Source organism: Rhinolophus ferrumequinum, chromosome 19 (assembly GCF_004115265.2).
Source record: "Rhinolophus ferrumequinum isolate MPI-CBG mRhiFer1 chromosome 19, mRhiFer1_v1.p, whole genome shotgun sequence".
NCBI lineage: Eukaryota > Metazoa > Chordata > Mammalia > Chiroptera > Rhinolophidae > Rhinolophus > Rhinolophus ferrumequinum.
This window is the reverse complement of record NC_046302.1, coordinates 20,559,456-20,586,194: the sequence shown is the minus strand read 5'-3', so window position 1 is coordinate 20,586,194 and position 26,739 is coordinate 20,559,456. Positions and strand designations below refer to the sequence as shown.

General features: G+C 35.7%; 1 protein-coding gene across 3 annotated transcripts; it reads right to left on the bottom strand.

Moving 5' to 3' along the window:
• Positions 1 to 24,421, bottom strand: IMPACT (impact RWD domain protein). Of its 3 annotated transcripts, none has more exons than XM_033087875.1 (11): positions 24,269 to 24,421; positions 23,058 to 23,186; positions 22,013 to 22,065; positions 20,751 to 20,813; positions 13,872 to 13,957; positions 10,508 to 10,630; positions 8,514 to 8,611; positions 6,329 to 6,402; positions 2,981 to 3,071; positions 1,535 to 1,669; positions 1 to 770 (listed from the first exon to the last, which is right to left on the bottom strand). In XM_033087875.1, the coding sequence occupies exons 1-11, from the start codon at positions 24,302 to 24,304 to the stop codon at positions 702 to 704; spliced, it is 957 nt and encodes a 318-aa protein (XP_032943766.1). In that variant the 5' UTR covers positions 24,305 to 24,421; the 3' UTR covers positions 1 to 701. The 3 variants fall into 3 exon arrangements, with proteins under 3 accessions (XP_032943766.1, XP_032943767.1, XP_032943768.1); XM_033087876.1 differs by lacking the exon at positions 24,269 to 24,421 and adding an exon at positions 23,817 to 24,240; XM_033087877.1 differs by lacking the exon at positions 24,269 to 24,421 and adding an exon at positions 23,834 to 23,965.
• Positions 24,422 to 26,739: the final 2,318 nt, after the last annotated feature.

Genomic DNA, 26,739 nt, shown 5'->3' with positions numbered 1-26,739 from the left:
ATCACAAGAATTAAACAAAAAAGGTAGAGGCTAGAAAATCACTTTCTGAAATTTCACAATCACCAATGTGCGAAATTGAGGCATAACACTTATGTGACCAAATGTTAGATGAATTACTTCAGCACATAACTGCAGATGGATACTCCTGGATTTTCACTTAATCAATCCATTACTCAATGATGAACACTATAAAATGAAAGGTGACATACTTATGAACTAAAATCACAAGAAGAAACTCTCTAAGATCAATCTTCGGTGAGCTCCGGTTTCAATAAGCCATAAAGAGCAGTAAAAGGCAATATTCATTTAACAAAATGAGAATCCCGATGACAAGAAATCAGGTATTTATATTCCTCCAGAGACATATCTTCCTCACCTAACAAAGGCACTTGACATGTACTGAAATGGACAGTTAATTCAGGTACTGCCCTGGGCAACTGTTACCTTCCAAAAATTAGGTGAAGTGGTGATTAAGTTCAAATTAATCCTTCTGAATCTGCCTTGAAACACACATGAATATATCACAAGTTCTCTATTTTTAGCAGATGATATAACCAAAGAAGAAAAGATAATGTTGGTGTCCACGATGAATTGGCTGACCTGAGCAGTCCAGGATTCCCTCTCTGCACAATATATTCTTTAATGACTGTGGAATTTGTATATAATTATAAGCAAATTAACCTTTCATACAGTTTCAGGTATTAATGTTCACTCCTCTTCTTGTCCTTTCTTACTTTTTTATTCTTTCCCAAAGCCTTAGATGATTCCTCCTGAAAAAAGACAAAAATCAATGTAGTATCTTTTCATTTGTATGAAGATACTTAGCTTAGGAAACTTAAATCTAATCACATAGAACATAACAGAGAAAATATAATTACTTCCATATTTATCATCTTTCTGTTTTATAAGGCATTTTCACTTAAAAATCTATTTAAATATTTACAAAACAATCAACGATAATCAAGGAAAACACTCATTTATCTAACAGATTTATGCTTGAATAATTGCAATGTTTAATATATTACCAACTTTCCAAAGTAAGGCAGTAGGGTTTAAATACAATAGATATGAACATACTTACAAAATATGAAATAAAGAGAAACCCTTCAAGTATAAAGGAAGAAGGCATCTAAAGGCATGCCAGGGGAAAGAGGAGATGCTTTGACACTAACAAAATGTTAGAATTTTATAGATGTTTAAAGAACATCTCATTCGCTGTAGTTATTAGCTGCAACCTCTCTGAGCCTCAATTTTAGGGAGTGTAAACTAATTAGTGTTTAAGGTTTTTATAAAACTCTATGAGTCTATGAAATTAAGGTTTGAAGAGACGAAGTTATCTACCCAAGGTCACACAACTGGCCGGTCACACGGTTTTGACTAGAACGTAAGTCTCCAGTTTCCTAGTCTAAAGGTTGTTCTAATGCACCACACAAATTCTGATTCATTCTTAATTTTGCTTTTTTTTTGTTTTGTTTTTTAATTTCATAGGCAATGGTGATGTTATGTCTTAGACATAACATCAATAACCACTTACCGGTGAATTTGTGTAGTTCTTCTCCACTAGTATGTTTCTGGCACAGTTGTTGATATGTTTGAAGCGATCTGGTCCTAGCAGAATCCCTCCATACCAGCGTGATACTACCACCATGACATTTCTCACATTCAAAATCTGTCATTTTCAGAAACATAATTAGATATTCATATAGACATGTACAAATGTCACTTTTAAAAGAGAGTGAAATAACCCATATACAAAACTGCACACAAAATTTCCCCAACTTTAACGGCAGAACCACATGAGTGAGCAGACTGAGATTACTAACAATTCAGGGGAAGAATGTTATGAGAAGGGAATTTGGAAAACAAACACTGTGCTCCAGTGTCCTCAAATTCCAAATTTTGGGGCAACCAGGCAAAGTGAAGGGGGAGATCATGCAGATAGGGTTCCAGTTCTTGGTGACTTCAACCAGAAAAGCTGTTTAGACAGCCTTTTTACTCCTGGACAAAACAACCACACACCCTATTCTGAACAAACTAGCAGAGCGAACTGGGGCTGCATGGGTAATCGCTGATGCCTACCAGTAAGGTCTTCCTCAGTTTCATATTTGTCAAATGCTGCCCTTAAGGTGAAGCCCACCAGTCTACAGGCCTGACCCACACACAGAGTTCCTATCAAGGGAATGGCCTGGTTAGAAAACAAACCTCCACATACAATAGCAGAAGAAACTATAGCAACTACCTTAGGAAATAAAAAACAATCCATTCTTAAAACTAATGGACAATCAATGATCACCAGACAGATGAAGAAAATCCAGCAGCATGAAAGAGAAAGGACAAGATAAACAAACTAAAATGGACCAGGAAAAATTTGAGAGAACATCTTAAAAAAAAAAAAAAAAAACCACCTCTAATTAGTATATTCAGAGAAATTTTAGAACATATTGCATCTATAAAACCAGAACAGCACACCATGAAAAAGGAAAAAGAAAACAAAAAGAATTCTTTGACAACTAAATACATGGTTGCTAAAAAAAAATTTTAAATTCAATAGAAATTTTGGAAGACAATCAAGAAAATGGCTTAGAACATAAGGCAATGAAATGACAACTTAATAAAAAAGAAACATTCTGGATCTATCCAGAAGGTCCAATACCCAACTAACAGGAATTTCACAAAGACAGAATACAGAAAATAAAGGGGAAGAAATTATCAAAAAACAAAAAGCAGTTTTTCCAGAGTTGAAGATAATCTTCTATTGTCTATGACTGAAAGAGCTTGAAAGCACAACACTTATTAACCCTTTGTTTTCTATCCCATATCCAATGGTTAAAATTTTCTCTCAGAGTTAAAAAATTAACTACTAATTCAACCGAATATATCGTATGTTATATGGTCTACCTGATTTACTTATTCCTAAATGGAGCTCTGCTTTGTTGAGAAATTTTCTGGCTCATATTAACAGGGCTTAAGTTACACTTACCTCCATGAGATGGAGAAGACGCCCACCAGCGGCTGTTTCCCCATCATCTTCACAATCCTGTAAGAAGGTCTGTTTATCCTCACAATATATTCTAGAAATACATATAACAGTGTTACACTTTGAAATCTCAAAATATTATAAGTTACTCCTTTATACATATTGCAATCAATTTACTTCCAAAATCAGCACATTTGTTTTTTTAAAAAAATCCTTCTTGAACTACATATTAAGATATATTTTCACTGATAATTTACTATCCAGTATGTTTCACTTTTTATATTTGGGAAAGCTAGGAATCAAGGTGTCTCCTTCAAATCAGAAACACTGCGATTATGGGAAGGTGAGTTTACCCATCTGAAACTTCCCTCACTTAATTTAACCTTAAAGCTATGAGGTTATGTAGAGTAGTCACTGAAAAACATTTATTGAGAATATACCATATAGCATAGGCACTATGAAATGATATAAAAGAAATAAGTGGCGTATTCTTGTCTTCAAAGACCCTAAGATGTGGTGAAAGAAAGAAAAGTATATAAAAAAGATGGAGGTGATGAAACCAACAAAAGTTAATATTTTGTACATTTTTCACATCTTATTCTAGCCATCAAGTATTTTTCTACCTTCCCCATTTTGAGTTAAGATTTGTACGATTTCTTTTTCTCTATAATTTACTGCTGGAGAGTTATTAATATCAGAAATAAATCATGGCATTTTCACCCATTCAAATTATCTAGAAAATTAGCATTTGTAATAATAACGTAGGGCTTTGTAGTAGAGTAAGCTTGACAAATAAGTGCGAGTATAAAAAGAAAATAGTACCAGTTAAGGTATGCCATCTAGTGGATTTCTCAGGCCCCTACAAGTGGTACCATCTAGGACTAGGCAAATGTAGCCAAGGTATCTCGCCGGCTATGGCCATAAAAAGCCAGATACTACCTTATCTATACACCTAAGTCAATTATGTTAATTTTATTATAGCAATCATATTCATTCATTCATTCATTCATTCATTCATTCGTCTTTCCATCCACTGTCCATCTATCCATTCATTCACTCAATAAATACAAAGGGTGCCAAAAAAATGTATACACATTTTAAGAAAGGAAAAAAACTATTAAAATTGTAATACTCAACATATACCAATAACAAAAGATGAATACAAGTCATGTTTCAGTTCTGCAATTACAAGAGGTGCTCAAAGTGGTTACCATCGGCGTCCAGACACTTCTGATTATGGTGAACTACTGCTTGAGCAATGTTGACCAAAGTGTCCACTTGTCTACATTTTGGGTTTTGGAACCCTTGGTATTTACTGCCCACCTACTATGACCAGGCTGTATTATTATTTGGAGTTGACTTTGTTTGAAGAAAAGAAAGTTAGTACTATTAAATAAAATTTTATATGGCAAATTTAAGGCAAAAAGGAATCAGAGACTGGTTTATATTGGGCTTGTAATTATAATTTAACACCATAATTTTATGGAACAAATGAAGAAAATTTGTCTGTATAAATCAGTACTGTTAGGTTTTTAAGAAAATGAAACACCATGGACATTTTCACTAACCCTTTCCTTTTACGCCAGGAAGATAATGATGTGGCATCAGACAGCTGTGTGTACCAGTAGCCTGAAGATGCCCCACAACTCCAAAGAGGGAACATAACCCCAGAACCAGGAAGTAACCTTAAAAGGACCCTAAACATTCAAAATACACAACACAAAGTCCGTGTACCAAATAAAGGTCATTTATTTTACTCCCAATGGAGTCCTTCAGGCCTCAGCTTTGTGCCTTTTTAGTCTTATCTAACAACACAATTCTGACAAGTTTCTCTCTTTCATTCCCAAGTATCAATAATGTAAGGGAGGGGACTGCTACGTGTAATCATGTTGACATTTGTGAGAAGTGACAGGTGATCACCCATTAATATGCAAAAGCAACAAAAATACAAGAACTTAAAGACCCAAAAATCTGCGGCCTGAAATAGACTATTCAGCATATTATTTAATTTTTTGATAACTTAAAATCAGTATTATGCACAGCAATTGTTAAAGGTGCAGCCTCACAGCCATGTAGGAATAAAATAGAGATAAATGAAATTAGATTATCAAATTCAGCTCTACCACTTGACAGTTGTGTTATCTTGAAAAAGTGAACCTTTCTACAGTGGCAGAGTTGCTGAAATAATCAGAATTAACTTTTATACAGTGCTCAGCACAGAATAGGCACTCAGTAAACATATGGGATGAATGAATATAACTATTAATACTTTCACAGCATAGTCTAATCACTGAGAGCAAGCACAATCTAATTCCTCATTTTTATACTGGTGATCTAACTCATAAGAAAACATCAAATTTCTGTCGAGTGATACTCTGGAATTATATAACAAATCGTGTTTCTAAGTTTTGGCACTTAAAAGGATGTGACTTAATAATATTAAAAACTCACGTACCCGAAGTGATGGATTTTTTTTAGTTCAAATAGCCTAGATTTTACAAATAGTCTCAATCACATTTTAAATTTGCACCAAATCCCTATGTCTATATTCTGATTTATTTCAATCCTAAACTATGTTCTTTAAGTCTGTACTAATTTGCATATTTATACCATTCATCTCTTTACTAACAAATCAGCAAAAATTGGTATAACACCGTAGTACTCAAAATAAAAGAAGAACCCTTAATTCATTGTTAATGGGAGCATAAATTGGTTTAAAAGAAAAACTTTGGAAAAGATTTGGCAATATGTATCAAGAGTTTCAAAAATGTTCATACTTTTTGATAATTAATACTTCTAGGAATCTATTCTATCTTCCTATTTAATTATACTCCCATTTCATTTCAAAAAAGAATCTGAAGCAACCAGAACCAATCCCAAGGAAATAGTCGAAAATGTAAACAGAGATGTTCATGGGACTATCCTTTACAATAGTGAAAAATATGAAAAACTGAAACAAAAAAGGAAATGGTTATACAAATTGTAGTTTGGAGCCTCAAACAAATATTATACAGCCATTAAAATAATGTTTATAAATGCAATTATAACAATATGGGAAAATGATTTTGTTAAATTAAGAAAAAATAGGACATACTAGGGTAAAGCATTGAAAAGATAAACTTTGCATAGAAAAGACAAAATATATCAAAATATTATCGGTTACATTTAATGGTAGAAATACGGCTAATTTTCCGTCTGACTTTTCTTTTCTGCAGTTTCCAAATATGCTACACATGATTATTACTTTCATAATGGAAAAAACACATAATAGTTATTTTTTTAAATCATGCATCAGTTTCTTCTGTTTTTTTTTATAAACTGCACATTCCTAAAATTGTGATAATCACTCACCGGTATGCATAAATGTTGTGGGTGGCACTAGCTATTTTCTTATTCTCATACAATTTGGCAAGAACCATTTTCACCTTAAAAACAGCAGTAATATAAATTAAAATTAATGTATACTTTTTATTTGCTTTGTAAATAAATACTAGAAAAATATAATAAAGCATATTTATGTAAATACTATGGTATTGCATCAGCTATTTAAAGAATCTTCTATAATTTGAAAAAGCCACTTCCAAAGTTTCCTCCTCATTTTAGAGGCAGAAACTGGTGCTCTCAATTGGAATAAAAATGCCGGACCTGGTATTTTTGAACACCAATTATCAACAAATATTTGAGCACTATGTCTAGGATGCTTGAACATGAAAAATTTTTCCCCATGTAGAAAATTTTAAACGTAAATATGAGAATCCCTAAAAATGAGCTCTGAAAATTTACCAAATTTATGTATCCAGTGTGATAGGTGCGCAATAATGGTATGTTCCAAATGTTATGAAACCAACTCTCTCTGGGAGTCATGTAAGGTACACAGAGGAGGAAGCATTAGTCACGTCTTGAAAGATAAGTAGCAATTTTCTGCATCAAAAGGGAAGAGGAATGTGCGGCAGGAAGAAGCCATTTCATTCAGAGGAAACAGCACGTGCAGATGCATCAGATTTAGCAAATAAAAATAAAGGATGTTCCATTAAGTTGGAATTTCAGATAAACCACAAATAACTTTATTATAAGTATGTTACATGTAATAATGTTTATCTGAAATTCCAATTTAACTAGGTGTCCTGTATTTCATCTGGCAATTCTATCAGAGACATAAAAGAGAAAGATTCAGGAAGTGGCCAACAGTTTTATGGAACTGTAACTTAGAGTATGCATGAGAAGATGATAGAAGATACATCCTGAATGATAAAGCCCAGGTCAGATCACAAATGACTTTGTATGGTAAGTTTAGATTTTTCCTTAATGACAATGGAAATCATCAGATTGTGTGGGGGTGGGGTGTGGGGGAGTGACACATGGTCAGATCTTTTAGAAGATAATTGGCAAGGAGTGTAGAAGAAATATTACAGGTAGGGACGACTGAGTTGAAATCAAGGAGACGAATTTGGATCAGAAATTGTGCAACATTACGTTTATCATTTTTTTTAACCTTTTGGATTCTCAGATTCCTGATCAATAAAATAGACATTGACCTCTAAGACTTATTTCAGCTCTCCCAAATCATGATCCTTCAAGTCTTAGTGTGACTATAATTAGAAACAGAAAGAGGATCCAGGATGAACAGATTCAGAATAGAATATCTAGGGAGGAGCTTGGCAACAAGATTATGAGCAAGGGCCATGGGCAAAATCAGGTTCCAGAGAGAAAAGCCCAGACGCCTACACCAAAAGCTGTTATCCTGACCACAAATCAATGCAGAAAAACACTTGCTCTTCCAGAGGCTAAAAGAGAGTGAAAGGGGAGCCTGGTACAAAGAACTGTATCCCTATAGGTCAAGTCTTTAGCAGAGTTTAGAAAGAAGAGGAGCAATAGAGACCAAAGGGAAGAGACTAATGCTTAAAACCTACGCTAAATTAATGAGACTTTATTTTTCGTTAATTTAACTTTATAGGTAGTGTTGAAATTGCCTCTTACATCAATAAAGTTTAAATTGGGCTAGATTGTAGCACCAAGGAAGAAGAAAATGATTCTGCCGAAAAAAGAGTGAAAAAGACAAAGACCTAGAAATACAGTTTTTCAATGAAAAGTCTCCCATTTGATATTCCTGGGTGAGAATCAGATCGCCAAAGATCAGGAAGCAGTAAGGAAAAGGAATTCAGGTCAGTCCCCTTAATTTGGCAACAATGGAACGGACTGGTTTTCTAGAATGCCCATGCAATAGGACAAATAATTCTTTTTAACAAGTTATTACACATCATAATTTTCTACAACACCACAATGAGTTTTTCCTGTTTGAAAATCCATTAAAATGTTAAGCCCTAATCAGAGTTTAGATACAATTTTGAAAGCTGTGATAAACAGAAACGAAACAAATCTTCCATGATTCACAGTAATTTAGGGGCAGGTAAATCAAATTATTTTTTATCTTACATGAAAATTAAACTATTAATAATAATAAGGATATTACTGCAAAACCACTTGCTTGAATTACTTTGGTAAAAACATCTAAGTGAGCTGGACTTGGTAACTTTACCTGTTTGGGACAAACTACCGGAGCCAAGTGTGCCTGGAAAGTACTTCTTCGGTCGGTAATAGGGATGCCATGGTCAATCGGAGGTAATTCTTCTATTTCTATAAATTTAAAGAATTACATTACTTTTATTTTTAAAATTCAAATATTCAAATAATAAAACATTGGCAATGGTGTGGGCAGGGGTGAGGGGGAGAAGAAAAGAAATGTAAATTATATGGAAATCAATGCAAATAGCCATTAATAGTTATTTATTAAAATTAAATTATAATTTTAAGTAAAAAGTTTCAAAATACATTGTATACAACATAAATCTACTTGACTTATAAATAATTTTCACCTGCCAAGATCACCCAGTGGAAGTGGTGGGTTGGTACTCAAATCTTGGACTGCTGCAGTAGTATAAGGTGGTACAGTATCTAATTTTTAAGAGTAAAGGGGTCCTGAGACCAAAAAAATTGACAGCTGTTAATATACCATAATTTATTTATCCATTCTACTGTTGATAGACCTCTGGGTTTGGAAACTTATGATTTCATTTTGTGTAGCTATAATATAATGTCTTCTGCTAATAAAACTGTTCCTACTTCATAGGATTGAATTAAATATATTAACAATACATCGAGTTGGTATTCCATAAGGTATCACGATTTCCAATTATTCTGCCTCTTAAACAAGTTTAAGAACCACTAATTTACCCTTAATTCTGTTGAGAAACTTACCAACCATTCTAGCTGCTGTATCTGCCTCATTTAAGATGAAAAGTTATTTAGGACAAAAGAATTACAATTTTTCCTATTTCTATTCACTAATCCGTTGAATCTTACCAACTCAGCTTACCTTACAATTGATGAAATACTTCAACTAAGATATGTAAAAACATTTCTGGAGGGCTTTAAACAACTTTCCCAAAATCACTTCACTGCTTTGTAGCAGGAACAGGACAAGAAACCAGGTGTAGCAGGATGTTTTACCTTGCCCCCGATAGTGCCTTCTTGAATGGATTGTGATCACTGTACAAGTACATTTCTAAGGTCAATATGAACTGGGTGTTATTAATTATGACTGTGATTTTCACTTTTTTAAAGGTGGATCCTGTTTCCCAAAAGAAATCTTATGCCAAATCCACAAAGACATAAATGAATAAAATGGGAGCTACTTAGATTGAAGTAGGGCTAGGAGTCCTGGATCCTCTCCCCCACTCTTCCATTTCCTCTTCATCCCCTTTCACTAGTCCTGAGACACAATGTAAGAACTTTAAACCTTCATAACACTATTTAAAATCTAGTGTATAATGGCATGGGAAACTCCTTATGTTCAAAGAGAATGAATGTTCCCTCCGATCTATCATGTTTTTGTAAGAGACTGGAGGAAACTGATATCATTCAAAATTTTAAAATACTAAAATGGAATATACTTTTCATACTTTCTGGAACATATCATTCAAAATTTTAAAATTAAAGTGGAACATACTTTCTGATAGAAACACAGAGCTGATTTATCACATCAAACTTTCATAAACTGAATACCACTTGACAATGGAACAAATTTGCACAAGCAAAAACTAAAATCTTAAAGGCATTTTACTAGCTTAATTCCGTGGTTGTACTTCAATTACTTATTTTGTGAGCATAAACAAAAATTTAACTCTGACACATAAGAAAACATCTGAGGATTTCAAAATAGAAATATAAAAACACGATGTGAATTGAAAACATTAATACAACTTTTGTTGTTTTCAATTTCGCCAACTACCAATTCAAAATTCTAGAAAGTAGAAAAAATAAAAATAAAAGTAAGTTTCTATTTCTTCCCTCACCATGATAGACCAAGCAAACACCAAAATGACCAGCAGGCAGGGGGAAAAAACCCTCAATTCTCTGCAACTTAGTAACTATTTCCTAACATGTGGAAGTTTACTAAATTTCTAAACCATTTCTAAAACAATTCATAATATTACAATCCACTTTCCTCAAAGGAAACTAGTAAAACTATACCTGTTCGATTTTTACTGATATCAAAATGTAATGCTTTAACTGGATTTTCTGGTTGACAGGCTAAAATAATATCCTCGTCACATTCAACATCTTCCTCTTCAGTTTTCTTCTTTATGTCTGGGCCTATGTGGATATGAGACATTGTGTGAGTGATCCACAAAGACAACAAGAAATTACACTTAACCAATCATTGGTCTTGGTCTCTAAACATCATTTTTCAATAGAAGGAACCAGGCTTCTATGAGAAGTGGTTGATTCCATGGTTGGAGCAAGAAAAATGCAAGATGAGCCTGGAATATTTTGTGATTCCAGAGAGTAAAACAAGTGTTCAAAAAAAGATGGGAGCTCATCAAAAGAACACAGGAGCCTAACCTGAAGGAACTCCTAAAGGGCAAACCTGAAACAATTTGAGCAAAATAATGACAGTATGAAATTTTAACCCATGGAACAAAATAATATATATGAGTTCATACTGGTATAAATAATCAAATAAATAAATGGGAGAAAGAGACCTCTCTTCTTCACAACGGAATTCTAATTAAATTAAATGTAGACAGAAAGAAGGAAATGTGAATCACCATTAGGCAAACACCTAAATACTGTAATAAATAATGTAAACAAGATATACTAATGAATACTAAAATTAGTGAGTGAACCTTTAAGGTGGAATAAAGTATTAGCATAGTCTCAAAGTATCTCCCCCCAAGATACTTATGAACTGCAAAGGGAAAGACAGTAACTGTGATGGTTAATTTCATTTGTCAATTTGGCTAGGCCACAGTATCCAGATGTTTGGTCAAGCACTAGTCTAGATGTTTCTGTAAAGATATTTCTCGGATAGAATTCACATTTAAATCAATTGACTTTAAGTAAAGCCGATTGCCTTCCACAATGTGAGCTTCATCCAGTTAAGGTCTTTATAAAAAAAAAAAAAAAAGGACTGATTTCCCCAGAGGAAGAAGGAATCCTGCCAGCAGACAGCCTTCAGACTTGAGCTGCAATGCAACATCAATTCTTCCCTAGGTCTTCAGCCTGCCAGCCTACCCTGCAGATGCTGGACTTGCCATCTCCACCATCTCAAGCCAATTACTTAAAATAAATAAATCGCTCCCTCTCCCCTCCTCCTCCCCCTCCCCTTCCCCCCCCCATCTCCTCTCTCCCTCCCCACATGTATTGGTTCTGTTTCTCTGAAGAACCTTGACTAAAACAGTGACTTTGCAGTGGAGACATCTGGCAGATACCACCTTAACCAAGTGTTCAAAGTAAACATAACCAAGAATAAAGCATACTAGAATCATGAGCTCCTTGACATAATGCACTGTGGACACAATATCATTTTCGTGGTATTCTTGCCAAAATGCCTAATCTTACTCCAATCATGAGAAAACAACAGCCAAACCCAAATTGAGGGACATTCTATAAAAACAGTTGATCAGTTCTCTTCCAAAGTGTCTAGTCATAAAATGTCACAAAAGTCAAAGAAAGACTGAGGAACTGTTTATAGACTAGAAGAGAGTCAGGAGAAATAACAACTAAATGCAACAGAGAATTCTGGACAGCATCCTATAAGAGCAAAAAGGACATTAGTGGAAAAATCAGTGAAATTTGAAGAAGCTCTTTAGTTTAAAGTTGTACCAATGTTATTTTCCTATTCTTGATAATTGTACTATGGTTATGTAAGATGTTACTAGGGGAAGCAGGGTGTGAGAGATATGAGACCTCTGTATTCTATTTTTGCAACTTTTTTGTAGTCTAAAATTAGTTCAGAATTTTTAAAAATTGTAAATAGTTGTATACAATTATTTCAAAATTTCTATTGTAGAAAAAAATGAAATAATAAAGAATAAATTTCTACCGAAGATTAACAGTAATATCAAAATACTTACTTGTCAAGTAGGTGCCTTGCGGAGGATACTAATTCTCATGAGATATCCTGACCACTAGCTTGTACCTTTATTAGTTCTATGGAATTACTAAACCTTCCATTTTAATATGAAGCTTACAAAAACAATTTTTGATTAAGAAAAAATTCCAAACAAAATTTCTAAAAATTACATATTGTAAATTTTACAAAAATCAATAAGTAAAATTTGAAGAGTGGCTAAACTAAATTATGGATATAAGGAGGAAAGGGAAAATATCATTTTTAAGATCAATAATTTTTAAAATTTCTTAAGAGCTGAGTGATCTCAAACTTTTTTGAGTCCTGTATTTTTACTGGTATACATTCCATTTTTGCAACTATCCGACACTCTAGAATAGTGGATTGGCAAAAATCAAATTTTTTTTCATTTACAGTTGACATTCAATACAATTTTGTTTTGAGACCACTTTTCTCATAGATGCCCTGAAATACTGCAAAATCAGAACATGGATTATAAAACCTTAAGGAAAATACTGAAAGAAAATTGTCACATGGACAGAATACCTTCATTTATCTCTTTGATTTTTATGGAAGCAGTAAAAACATTTGCTTCTATAGAAAAACAGTAAAATTCTCTGAAAAAATATATATACTATCAACTATATGTATACTGATTCTGCTAAGGGGGTCCTAAATAATTGGTTCCCTATAAATAACCTTCAAAAACATTAGTAGATAAACTATCGGGTTGTTTTTTTTTTTTAAATCCCTCTTTTTCCAAATTGAAAACCATTCTGTCAATAATAACAATACGACTCTATTTGGAAATAAAATCAGGTTAAGTAGTTATTTCCCTCTCTAAAAGGCCTTTGTGGTAACTGGAACAAAGACTAGCAAAGTAAATAGGCAACATCAGAAATTTGCATGTTGTCATATACTTAATGATTCAATAAAATAATAATAGAACAAAATAATAATTTTCAAATGTCCTGAAATTAGATAGTGGTGATGGTTGTACAACTTTGGAATATACTAAAACCACTAAATTATACATTTATAAAGGGTAAAGAATTATGGTATGTGAATTATATCTTAATTTAAAAAAACCAATTTTCAAAGTCAATTTTTATATGTTAAATATCAGTCAGTGTGGTTTTTAAAGTTCTTTTTCTATAAATACAATACTCATTTGAAGCTAATGTCTAACTTATATATTCCAATAATTCATGAAGAATGCTACATGGTTCATAATACCTTAACAATAGTCAAAGAAAGCAAAGATTTTTTGACCTAAATTCTATAACTATAAAATTCTATTTCTATAAGACTATAATATGAAACCAGAGGCTAAACTGTATACAAAGAAATAACCAAAATTACATGAGTTAATGAACTTTCCACAGCAATACATTTTTTCATTAAAAATTTCAATTATAATATCAATGTGAAAATGTGATTACTGTAAGTTAAAAGAACACTGATAATATTTTTCAATCCTACCTGGTTCTGTCATCTGAGATTTCTGTATTAGAACATCTCTTATTTTCTCCACCCAGAGGTAAAGAATACTTTCACCAATATTCTCTCTAAACAAAATTCAGGGGAAAAATATTTGTTATTTTAAAAAGTTTCCTTCTCAAATTCAAGAAAATACAACATATTTTCAACCTGAGACGTTATATGCAATCTAGCCATGTCTTTTAAAAACGAATTTATGAAATTTATAAAAACATGAGATTTACTAACATTTGTGGATGAGTATTTAATATAGATTGTTTACATCAACATTAAAAATTCCAACTGGCTCCAAAATTAACATTGCTTACTTAAAATAAGCAGAAGAGCTGCAGCAAAAGAAGGGAAAGAAAATTTCTGAACTTGAACTAGATGAATTAGATAGATATAAATGTGATGTAGTTTTTCAGTGGATATAGTTTCACTATTTGATGTCCGATCATTGCTTGGGTTCCTAACTTTTGAACAATTTCAAATCACTTACTTGATATAGTTATTATTTGGTATACTTATTTCAACAAAGAAGAATTCAAAGCATTTGAGGAACTCCCTCAGAGAGCTTACTTGCTTTACAAGACTTGAAAGACAATGCAACAACTTTATATTCATATTTTGTTTTTGACAAAATATTCTATTGCCCAAATTGATTCATTTGTGTTCCAAATAACATCTGGTTGCCTCAGATAATTAAATCTATCTCAAAGGATCATTGAGAAAAAGAACGTATCATGGTTCATGTCCACAGAATTATGTTAAATAATGGCAACAGCAATGAAATAAAGCCCAAGTGTTTACTCTTCAGGGAATGACATTAATTTTCGGTAAGTTTTAGTATGTGTATTTACAGAAATCACCACACTATTTCCTAACAACACCTTACCTCCCTCTAAAAGTTTCCCTTGAAACCATTATCTTTATCATCACTCATCAGCACCCAGCAAAGGAAACTTTCAAAACATGCAAACAGTAGAAAACAAAACTGTTTTCAAATAATTCGGTACCCTCAAATCTTCCCCATGTCACCCGTCCCGTAACTCCTTAGCACTAAAACAATCCTCTGTGTTTTTGGTAACCTGTCTTTTTAGGGGGAGCAAGAAGAGTCAATTAGAAAGGTTTATAAAAATTGACGATGTTGGTTGACTTTCTTTTAAACAATTCCCACTTCCATCCTCTCCTCAATAAAACTTAGAGTTACAGAGGCAGAAAAAGGTAAAAAGTATTGAGTATATACTAAGCCTAAAGTACGTTATATGCATCAACACATTTAATACTCATAACTGTCAAATAAATAGGTATTATTTCCCCATTGTACAAAGGAGAATACAGACCTAGAGAGATCAGTTAATTTGTGTAAGACAGTCTTTTAAGTGTTAAGAAGCCCATAGCCAGACAGAATGCAGACTTACTCTAAAGCTCAGGTCTGCCCACAGCAGTTAGCTCTCCTATCAAGCAGGGGTGCCCTCAGGCAAGTAAGCCACTTGAACTCTGAGTTTCAGTTTCCTCATCTATATAAAACAGATTTAGAGCATCTTGTCTTACCTTACCAAATAGTTTCTTTTGAAGTGAACCTATCTTCATTCACTCAACAAATCTTTCAGGGTCTATATACATGCAGCCCTGGGGGTATGGTAGTGAATGAGAAAACTGGGTCCCTTATCTCAGTGTTTATAATAATTGTCCTTACAAACGGATGGTTTTGCAGGCAACTCTCTCCACCTCCAAATCTCATTCTATTGAATTCTTCATATCATCATCATTACCAAAATTAGTAATACTAATATCTAGTGTTCACTGAACACCTACTATATAGAAGACAGGTAGAAACTGCTTTGTTAACTCAATCCTTACAACCAACCACTCTTTGAGACAGGCAAATCATCCCTCTGCAAATATATGTTCACATTCAGATTTTGTTGCTTTTTGGGGGAGTGGGGGGTGGGATACCTTGGAAGAATTTTAATAGTATTTGCAAATAATAGAGAAAAAATTAAACCTTAACTCCAAATCTCCTCTCCTTTGGCCCATGGCTTCCTGTGAAAGAATATACAACAGCACTCAGCATCGTTTACTAAATGCTTCCTTCTTCCCTGGCATTTAACTAGACTTAGTAAAATGCAGTGTGGGAAGTTGTAGCGGGTGTAAAAGGTTTCCTGAAGAAAATGAAAACTATTCTTTCCTTCGGACTCCAAAATTCTATCACTGATGGTGGGATTTTTTAAAAACGTGTTGTTATTACTGCTGTATTTGTATCTTTTCTTGTGGAAATAGTTTGTTTTTATCTTTTAACTATCCACTAGGATTTGGTGGTTTTCAAACTTTTTCCATTGCTGTAATGAAACCTCTCACAGAATCAGAAATAAATTAAAACTGACAAAAGCTGGGAGTCCTCTTTCTTATACCTCTCCTCCCTTCCCCCAACAATTCTGGAGGAAGCCAGCTAATTCCTAAGGACTCTGGTGCAAAATCTGAGAACTACTTATTATAAAGCGAAATGCCAAGCTTTTATTTATGAAGTTCAATTATGGTAAAGTAACTAAACATAAAAAGTTTGGAATAAAATTTGTTTCAAATTGAATAAAAGACCGAGCTGGATTAAAAACTGATATTTTAGTTGAGATATTTTGTGAATAACTAAAATAACTACTATCCACTCTAGAATGATCAAAACAAGGTCAAGCTACTTGTGACTCTACTTTTACTTGTAGCTTTAATTTTTCTATCTTTAATTCTCCAGTATTTATTGATTTAAGGGTAAAGCTACTCACTAAAATGCACTACTACGCTGTGTGACCTTAGACAAATCACTCCATCTCTGAATTTTCGTAATCTCATTTTCAAAATGACAAAATTAGATGATACGATTCTTAGTAAGAACAAAAATGAGAGCTGTTATTATATAGTGCTGAAGTATATTACATGAATTATGTCACTGAATCCTCACAATGACATTACTCTGTTATCCTCATTTCACATATAAGAAAATAGACTCCAAGAGGTCACACTATTTCAAAAACTGACTCCAGAGGCCTAAGACAGAAACCTCAGCTTGACTAAACTTCAGACAGGCACAACTTATGGATCTAGGCCCTGACCTCCCTTTTCTTAGAGCATTTGCTCTAGAAAACCTGTCATTATAAACTCTTTGCTCCTTTGGGATATACAGACTCGTCAGTTTTACAGCTTAGGAGTGTCTTTCTCAAGGACCTGGGAGCCTTTTTGAAATGTGATCATGAAGGGAGACAGTATTTCCCAGCCTCTAAGGGAGATTAGGAGCCTAACTTCAGATGAGCAACAGTTAGCAAACACAGATGGCCTAATCACAGAGAAACACATTGCAAACTCAGGAAATAAAAATGTGCCGGACATATCTCATTTATCAACCACCCCCAATCACCCTCTAGTACTTTTCTAATAGCACATCCCAGCCCTTAAAAATTCTCCTGCCTTTGTTTCAGGAAGTTGAGTTCAGACTGAGTTCTGCCTCTCTCCCCTATTACAATAGTCTTGAATAGTCTTCTTTGCTTGTTTAACTTTGGTGCAATTTCTGTATTGACAAGCCTCACTTTCCAACTTTCAAATCTAATACTCCGCAATACATGAAAATATGAAGAGCTGTGGGAAATTAAAATAATCATTGGATTTTAAATTAAATATTGTTGACAGGGGCCATCATAAATTCAATACTACAAAAAAAAATTCTAATCCTTTTCATTTTCTCTTAAACATCACCAATTTGTATAATGTTCTAAGTATCTTTAAATCTGCTATTGATCTTTGGTTTTATTAAAATAATTATTTTCAAATATTCAAAATATCCACATGAAAAATATTTAAAAATAAGAGACAAGCAAATTAATTTACAGTTAATCAATCTGTAAATCCTGGTTTTATTCTTAAATATTTCTTTAACTCACCATTCTTCACCCACATTCTTGTTGGCTTAATAAAGGCCTCCGTCGTCTCCCTCCTGAGTTATAGACTGCTCTGCTCTTCCTACGGTGTCCCTTCCTACAAACTCTTCACAGCCCACATTGCTACACAAATCTGATTAATTCACCACCACCCACTGCCCACCTAAATGGCCTAGAGCCTACAAGATAATGCCCAACCCCCTTACCCCAGCTTACAGGTTCTTTTTTCTTATACCTACCTCAATTTATACCTGGTATCTTAAACTACTTGCTGAACTCTGAGGATGCTTCAGACCTACATGATTTTACTCATGTAGTTTCCCCTTTGATCACCAGGCAAACGCTATGCTCAAAGATCACCTTCCCAATGACACCCTCCTTTACAACCTCACCCACATGCCCAGAGATAGTCTGTTCCTAAAACCTCTAAAAAATGCTACTATTGCACTTGGTTCAAACCTGTCAGTAATTATGTCACTACACTGTATTGGTATCTTAATTTTTAAATTTCAAACTCCTAACAGAATGCCAGCATATAGAAGATACTCAACAAATGTTTATGGAAAAACTGTTAGTTTTCTGTTACCTCCCTGCATAAGAGGAAACAAACTATAACATCTTACTTAGGGAAAAATCCAATGTAGCATTCAAAATGATGCTAAATTACTTAGGGAAAAATCCAATGTAGCATTCAAAATGATGCTAAATAAATATGAAAATCTCAATAGTTACAATATTTAGAACACAGTGAAATTATAAACATTAAGAGCTTTATTCATACATTTATCTCATGTTTAATTTTCCAAAACCAGTAATATTTTTCACTTGCTGCCCCCTGCTGGAATTTTATGGAAAACTATGATTAAAAGTTGTCACATAAACCTTAAAAACAATGGGTATTTCTATTTAGACCACATGTGTGAAAATACTACCATTGGACTTGGGTTATTCAAGTCCTTTACTAAGAAAGAAGACAGTATGAACCATATTCTATCTTTAGAACAAACTGCTTTGTAATTTCTGATCCTTCCTAATTCTTAAATAGCTCAACTGAACTAGTTAGAGAGAATAGTTGAGTCCTATGGAAGTGTATCTCTTAGTAAAGGAGGAGGCAGGAATTTGGAGAGAAAACAGACAGATGGGAAGCCACTTCAGAGTGCATGACACTGTGCATAGGTGAGAGAAAAATTTAACTAATGAATATGATTAACATGATGGAAGCCAAGTGTGGGAAGTTGTTTGAGAAAGAGGAAGTATTCAACCCCCCAATTTACTGAGGTTAAGTAAGAACTGAAAAATGTCCAGAACAAATACAGTTACCAACTATGTCCCTGGTGAACAAATTTTCAATATATTTATCTTATTCTACTTAAAGGGGGGGAGATAAACTGGTAAATAAGCATAAGAAATAATTACAGAAAGAAGTTTGTTGGGGGCACAAAAATAGGAGGGGCCGGTAAGGTTAGGGACAGGGATCACAAAACATTTGAGTAAATAAATAATACTGATATGCTGAGGATGATGGAAACACTAAATGGGGGCACCTCCTATTAGTCTGTCTAGTTCTCGGTTATTTCAGGAGTCAAGTATAAAACTGGAGACTCAAGAAGACTACACTTCCTCTAGGAAGGAACAAAAGAATCAAACCATTTTTAAATTAAATATAGTATTTTTGGGGAAAAAAGTAACCTGGCCTCGATCCCAGAAATACAAAGGGGGTACTCTCACTATACCAAATAGGTGGCCACTTAGAACATACAAGACAATCCTTACCAATTCATGAATTACCGTAAAGCTGATATTCCAAACCATTATTTGTCTTACTAAATTAATATCTCATTAAAAGTAAGCCAAGTCATTCATATCTTCTCAGGACTACTGCATCAGCCTCCTAACTGATGTCCTACATCTATATTCTTGTTCCCTTCCTATCAATCTCCACACAGAAACAGAATGGTGTTTTCAAAGTAAAAATCTTATCACCGCATCACACCACTTAAACCCTTCTCTGCTTCCCATGGGTATTAGGATAAAGACAAAAAACTTTAACCGGGCCTACAGGACTATGCATGACTTCCCTGCAGACCTCGCCAGGTCATTTTCTCACTAGGCACCCTTCTCTTTCCTCCTCTCTCTTTCCACTTCATACCATTACTCTGTGTCTTTAAATGTGCCAAGCTCCTTGACACAGAGGTTTTGTACACTTTGTGGCCTTTCACTGGAGTTATCTTTACCTAAGTAATTCAGCTCTTAAGTCAAACAAGCCATCTCTTACCTCCTAAACTAGGTCAGGTCTTGTTTTAAACTCAATTAGTACTACACATTAATATCCTTCTTTTTATAGACTATATCACGGCTGTAGTTTTACATAAATTTTTACGATGTTATTAAGTAATACATCTCCTACTGGTAAATTCTAAATGCCATGAAAACAGGGACCACTTCTGTTTTTGCTAAATATATGTATCCAGGAACTAGTACGATGCATGGCATAGAGTATTTGTTGAATGAATGAAACAGTGAAAAATATAGTATAGCAATAGACTCTATGTCTTATGGCCTAAGACGAGAAAATTACTATTAAAAGTATACCATCGTTTAATAAATAATTATATTTACAATTCTGCTGTTACCAGTTTCATTCAACATAGTCTGTGAAAATATCAAGACAAGAGCAGTATCTCTGGATTTACTTTCACAAGCTGGTTAAACGTTTTTTTATAGTTACTAGTCCTATATATTACTATATGTTTATATCTAAGCAGAAGTCATATAAATGTATATCTAAAATTATATTATTTAACCAATCTTTCAAGGATTCTTCAAGTGCATCCTTTTGTTAATGGAAAAGCAGCTTAACAAAAAGTTTGGGAAAGGACCTAACATATCACAGTATCAACAAAAGCCCACAATAGAACCACCAATAGAATTTTTTTAATCACCTGTCACTTACATATATATTTCCTCAAGGCTATTCGATAAATCCGCACGTTCTTGCCCTGTAAGCCAAGGAGCACTAAGATTAAATAAAACACAATGAAGATTATTTGAGGATTCTGTTTATATCTCAAACAGAAATTAGTGATTAAATCGCAAGTTGGTTTTATTGAACTTTTAAAAATCATCTATTTTCATTAAAACATTATCTTATATCATAAATCAATACAGTTCCAAAATGCTTTCATTGGCATTAACTCATTTAGTCCTCCCAGGAAAATATGATGAAGTCAACACCAATATTATTCAATTAAAATATCATTTAAAAAACAGGGGTGAGTTCATAGGATATCATAAAACTGTCCAAGTTTATGAAAGTGGCAGAACAGGTTCCAGAATCTGAATTTCCAGATTCACAGCATTTGCCACACTCTCAGTAAGTACCAATTTTTTCTAACTGGTTATCTCAAAAACAACTCTAACAAATAAGTTAGTTGCCACATAATTGTTAAAAAAATATTAACTTTTTCTGAGAAGTGCATTTATGTTTACAACCCTTTTATAATTACATCTATTGTTTTCAATAAATAAAAATTTTAAAATTACAGAACCATTATTAATGGCAAATGTTACTGCTGTGGTTTTAAAACATAATGAAAATTCCACTGGAAAGTAAAAATTTTAGTAATTGAGATTCAATGCAATTCTGTTCGTGGAGGTTTATACATCTTAGTAGGTCAAGTAGGCAAGGTTGATCAAAGGTTAAGTGCAATCAACAGGTCATGACTCATTAAGATTAAACTTAGGCTGCGGGAGAAAATAGTTCCTCAACAATAAGGAGGAGGAAGAAACACGAGAAGCACCATGGGTAAAATTCTTGGAAGGCAGGGGGTCTTAGGCAGAGGCATGTCAAGGAACTGTGGTTAGACCTGTGGCAGAACCAGGTTAGGAGAAACTCTACAGACCAGGGTTTCTAGACTACTACATTGTCTAGGGAGGAAGATTACCTTCTTCACTTTGAAAGACAATTCTGTAGCTATTTTACCCTATAAACCCTGTGATTCTCTTTTATACTAAGTGGCATTCTTCAATGTTTATATATAATTTACTTTTTAATTTAAACGCTCTATAGAAAGTCCAAAGGCATTAACTTCTACACACATTGGAACTTCTATATATATCGTTTGCTATATTTTATAGCAACACAATGTACAGTATAAACAATTATTGAAAAATATGATATTTTTATAAAAATGTAAAAGTAGAAATAGAGCTTACTTCAGTTGATAGATAGGTGGAGCTGTACCTGGGTATTCATTTGGTAGCATCACCTACAAAGCAGGTTAAAAACAAATCTGTTTACACTTCACGGCTCAAAAATAACAATATTTATAAAGCTAGTCACTGGACAAATGTCTAACTTGCTAAACTAAAAAACAAAACCATTGTTTTGTTAAATCTTGGGAGAGAATTCCCTCCTATTTATGCTTCCACCTTAAATATTTTGCTAATGACAATACCAATTTTTTAAGAAGGAGCTTATTACTTGCAGAGAAAGTATAAAAGCAATGAAAGTTAAAAAAAAAAAAAAAAAAGGATGGGAGGACAAAGATGGAAGAAAAGAAAAACTGAATGGGGCATTATACCCTAACCCTACATAAACAGAGAGGCATTGTAACATGTTACACGGATTTTTCTGAAGAAATACTAAAAAACAGTATTATTAAATACATTATCAGCTAACACTTAAGTAGAGAACCATACAGATTTCTTTTCAAAACAGTATTATTAAAGACAAATACTGATAAAAATTCAATTTGTCATCTCTTATGCTGAAAGTATAGGCAGTCACCAAAGAATAAGCATTAAAACAGAAAGCCATATCGATCTTCTCATTTTTTTACCTTAACCACAATTAATTTCCAATTAATAAAGAAATGAGTATCTACTCTATGAATCATCTAAATTACTAACCTATTCTTCCTCTTAAATGTCAGCTATCTTCCCAGGTTTAGATTCTCTATTAAAAGGACAGGATAATGAAAGGAAATGAAACTCAACTCTGTCAATGGTACATCAAGAAGATTTCAATAATTAAAATAGTTAGGATAGGAAAGATTGACACTATCAATTAAAGCATGACTTGAGAATGAGCTGAGATTTAATTACCCATATGTTTAGATAATCTATCGTTAATGAAAGCCAACAACAAAAAAACAATTTAGAAAAAGCCACAATAGTTATTAGAGAAATACAGTAGTTTAATCACACAAAGTCAACGTTGTAACTAGTAAATGGCCACAAAGAAAGGGAAAAAAAATACCTGCAAGCAAAGTGTCCATTTGGGGTCATCTATATCGTCGCTAATTCTAATACAAAATATTTTGGCACAGTCATCGATGACACACCATTCCTCGCCATATATAGCTGCCATTGCTTCAATTTCCTCATTCTGAAAGAAGTTGATGGGGGAAAAAGTCAACGCATGTACACACCCTAAAAAACTGAGTTTTCCTTACTCCTTTATAAGGCATTTGTCTGTAACATGACTAGCCTAAATGAAGGATCCCTGAATGAACACTGCCAAACCTTCTTAGCAGCAGGTCACCATGTTGTACTCTGGGTGGTTGCCAGACACTATTGCAATGACGGGAACCAGCCTTGGTACACAAACCATGCTTTGGGCCACTACTGAGCCAAAATATGTATGCACTCCCATGTCCTGTAGTGAGATTCACAAGTGAAAGGATAAATGTATCTTCTCTACTCCACCTTTTCATTTTTAACAGGTAATCTCCACCCTCACTCCCCAGGAGCGTTGTTACTTACTAGCCCTGTATTCCTACTGGGTATCTCCTTCGTTGGTTTTTGTTTTGGATTTGGGCACGAGGATGGGTGATTGGCTTGGGATTCTGGTAATCAAACATTTCTGAAATTATTCTTTTGGGGTTAAAAAAAAAAAAAGAAAAAGAATCGGACCTAAAGGTGAAATGGGCAGCAAAGCATGCATTCAACTTGTTATCTCATTTTGTAGTCACAACCCAGTAGGAAAGCTTTAAGGGCGCTCACGTGAGCCACGCACAGAGGAAAGCTCAATACCAAGAGGAGTAAGAATCAGTGGGTCCTCGAAGAACTCCAGGATCTGTGTTAGTATTGCCCGTTTTGCAAAGGCAGAAACCGGGGCTCCTAAGTGGCTTGTCCAAGGTGACCCGGCGGAGACTGGGCGAGGAGCAGAACCCGGGTTTCTGTCTCCGGCCCGGAGCTGCTCAGTCACGTGCTGATGGTTTGACGATGACACCATCCGAGGCAGGCCCAGCCCGCCGAGGCCCGGGGGAGGCCGGCATGAGAGTGCTCGGCCGAGAAAAAGCACCGAGAAAATGGAACGCGGGAGAGCATACGGCACGGCTAGCGGCCCGGGCGGTGCAGGTGGGACCTGGGGCGCCCCCGAGTGGAGGGCCCCTCGGCGGAGGAGGCCCTGGGCGGCGAGGCGAGGCCTAGCCGACCCTGGAGGTCGGCACCCCGCCGGGGCCTCACCTGCCTCTGGTCGCTCCCTGCGTCCCCCTCAGCCATGTGGCCCTGGGAGCTGTCGGGCGGCCACTGCCTGCTCAAGTCCGGAGCGCCGGGGCGGGGCGCTGCGGCGACAAGCGAAGCGCAGGCTGCGGCGCGGCCCGACCCGGAACCGCAACCCCTGCTGCGCCGCGCAGCCCGCATCTGCTTCCGGGTTGCGGGCCAGGTGGCGTGAGGGGTTCTCGGGGCTTCCTCCCCTGGCCTGGCGCCAGCCGTACTCCTCCCCTTGGCGGTGCCTGGAGGAAGCTGTGCTGCCTGTGAGGCGGCCGGAGACCTTCTCGGCTCGCTCACCTGGCAAATCGCTGGGGCGGGGGGCTGCTTCTCGCCCATTGTGGCCTCGGTCCCGTCGGAACCCCCAGGAGACGCTGGGAGAGTCGGGTTCACCGCCACTTCCCAGGAAGAGATTCGGCCGCCGTCCACAGCCCCAGGCTCGTCTTGACACTTCAAGGCCGGGATTTTTTACCTGTTTTAAGATATTTTCTCTGACTTGAGCAAGGATGGGTTTTATTTCCCAAGAACAGGAGAGCAGGAGAGGGCAGGCGGCGATTTTGAAAGCGTGCGGAAAACCTTACCCACTCACGGTTGTGTTGTGACAGTTTTCTTTAGTATTCTTGGGTATTTTGGGAGCAAGGACCATTGTTTCATTATCCAGCAAATGTGTATCAAATTGTGTCATTTCTCCCCCGCGCCCCACGCATACTTTCCAATAATTGGTTGTGAATTGTATCGGTCACCTTATTGGAGACTCTTGAATCAGGCCACTTATTCTTTTACTCAAGAGGCATTCTATCCTCTCGTCTCACTTTTTTCACATATACACATACAAACAAAAACTCAAAATGTTACTACATCTTTCCTCCTCTCTTCCTTAATCGTGGGCACGTTATAATTTCTCTTTAAAAACTAATTCTGAGTCAAGGGTGCACTACATAAGTACCTGTAAATAATTCCACCTGACGTACTGTGAGGGGATCCAACATAAACCTTGTGGATTTATTAATTCAACAAATATTTACTAGGTTCTTACTGTGCTCAGCCTGGGAGATGCTGAATCGGATATCATGCATTGCCTTTACTGAGCTAAGATCCAAGACGTGGGGGAACAAAAGTAAATCATTCAAATGCACTAGAATCGTGTCCTAGTATTGTGTTAGTAGCCCAAAGAATGGCCATCCATCGAAATTTTATTGAGCGTCTTGTTCCAGAGAATGTTTGAATTGAGTTAAAGAAGAGCAGGTAGAGAGGTTAGCTAATTGAAAAAGGGGAGGGATGTTCCAGATGGAGAGAAAAATGTTGGCAGAAAACTTGTGGCCCCTTTAAGGAACTTCATGCGGTTCATTGCCTCTGACATCACAGCTGTCGATTTCCTCTTGTCATGTGGCTTGCATAACCCCTCCATGATTGTCTCCATAAATCTGCTCGTGTGCATTCATTTTGGTTCCAAGAGAGGCCTTGGAGGGATTTAACCCTCTGTGATGTCAACCACATCCCCTCCCTCCAGTTAATTGCTTTGGACAGTGTATTTTTTTCTTCCTCTTGGTTGGGAAGCCATAACAAGGCTTCCAACCAAGTTGGGCACCAGGATCCATGGTACAACTATTCCATCCTGGTATTTCTCTTCTAGGTGAGGAATTTGCCTTCAAGTGCTGAGGGTTTTCCGTCACAGTGCATCTCTAGGTTGCCTGAAAACCTTCTTCAGTTATCACGCTAATACTACCTAGATGGCCATCTATTCAACAATTCCTTCCCTCTGACCTGTCACTGATTTCTTTATGTGGTTTACATCTTGTCATGCAGGGTGTCATGCAGGGTCTCAGCTCCCGCTCCCCACATAAGAACGCAGGATATGGTGAGGCCAAAAAGGAACACCCACGGAGCCATAAGTAGGGGAGTTATACCACTACAGTCTCACTGGCGGCTGGGTTAGACACAGGAAGCAGGAGCCACACTATCCGCAACCCGCTGTCTGCTTCTCTGCCAACTAACCCCACTTGCTAGCCAACCGCTGTGCCAACCGCAATCCACACTTGCTAGCTCAGCCACCATCTTCCTGCTAGCCCCCATTTTGCTGCTAGTGTATATTAGTGGCAGTTATATTAGTGGCCAATGGCTCACTGGTTACAGCTGACGGCCAACTAGCCACAGCTGATGGCCATCCAATCACAATTGATGGCCATTTACTACCTGAGCCAGCACCTTTCCACGTGAGGCCGCGAGCCTGGAAACTGCACTCCTGGCTCTTTCCACACACAGCTTCTACTGCATAAAATAATGGTTTTCACACTTTCAAAAAAAGCCATAGAACCTTCTTCACTGAAAACTTATGTGAAACAGATTTGGTTGTTCTGGCTGAAATAATGGTGATGAACTTGAAGTCCCAACTACTCAGTATCCTCCCTCCTGGCTTCTCAAAGACTAAACACATTTGAAAACTACCA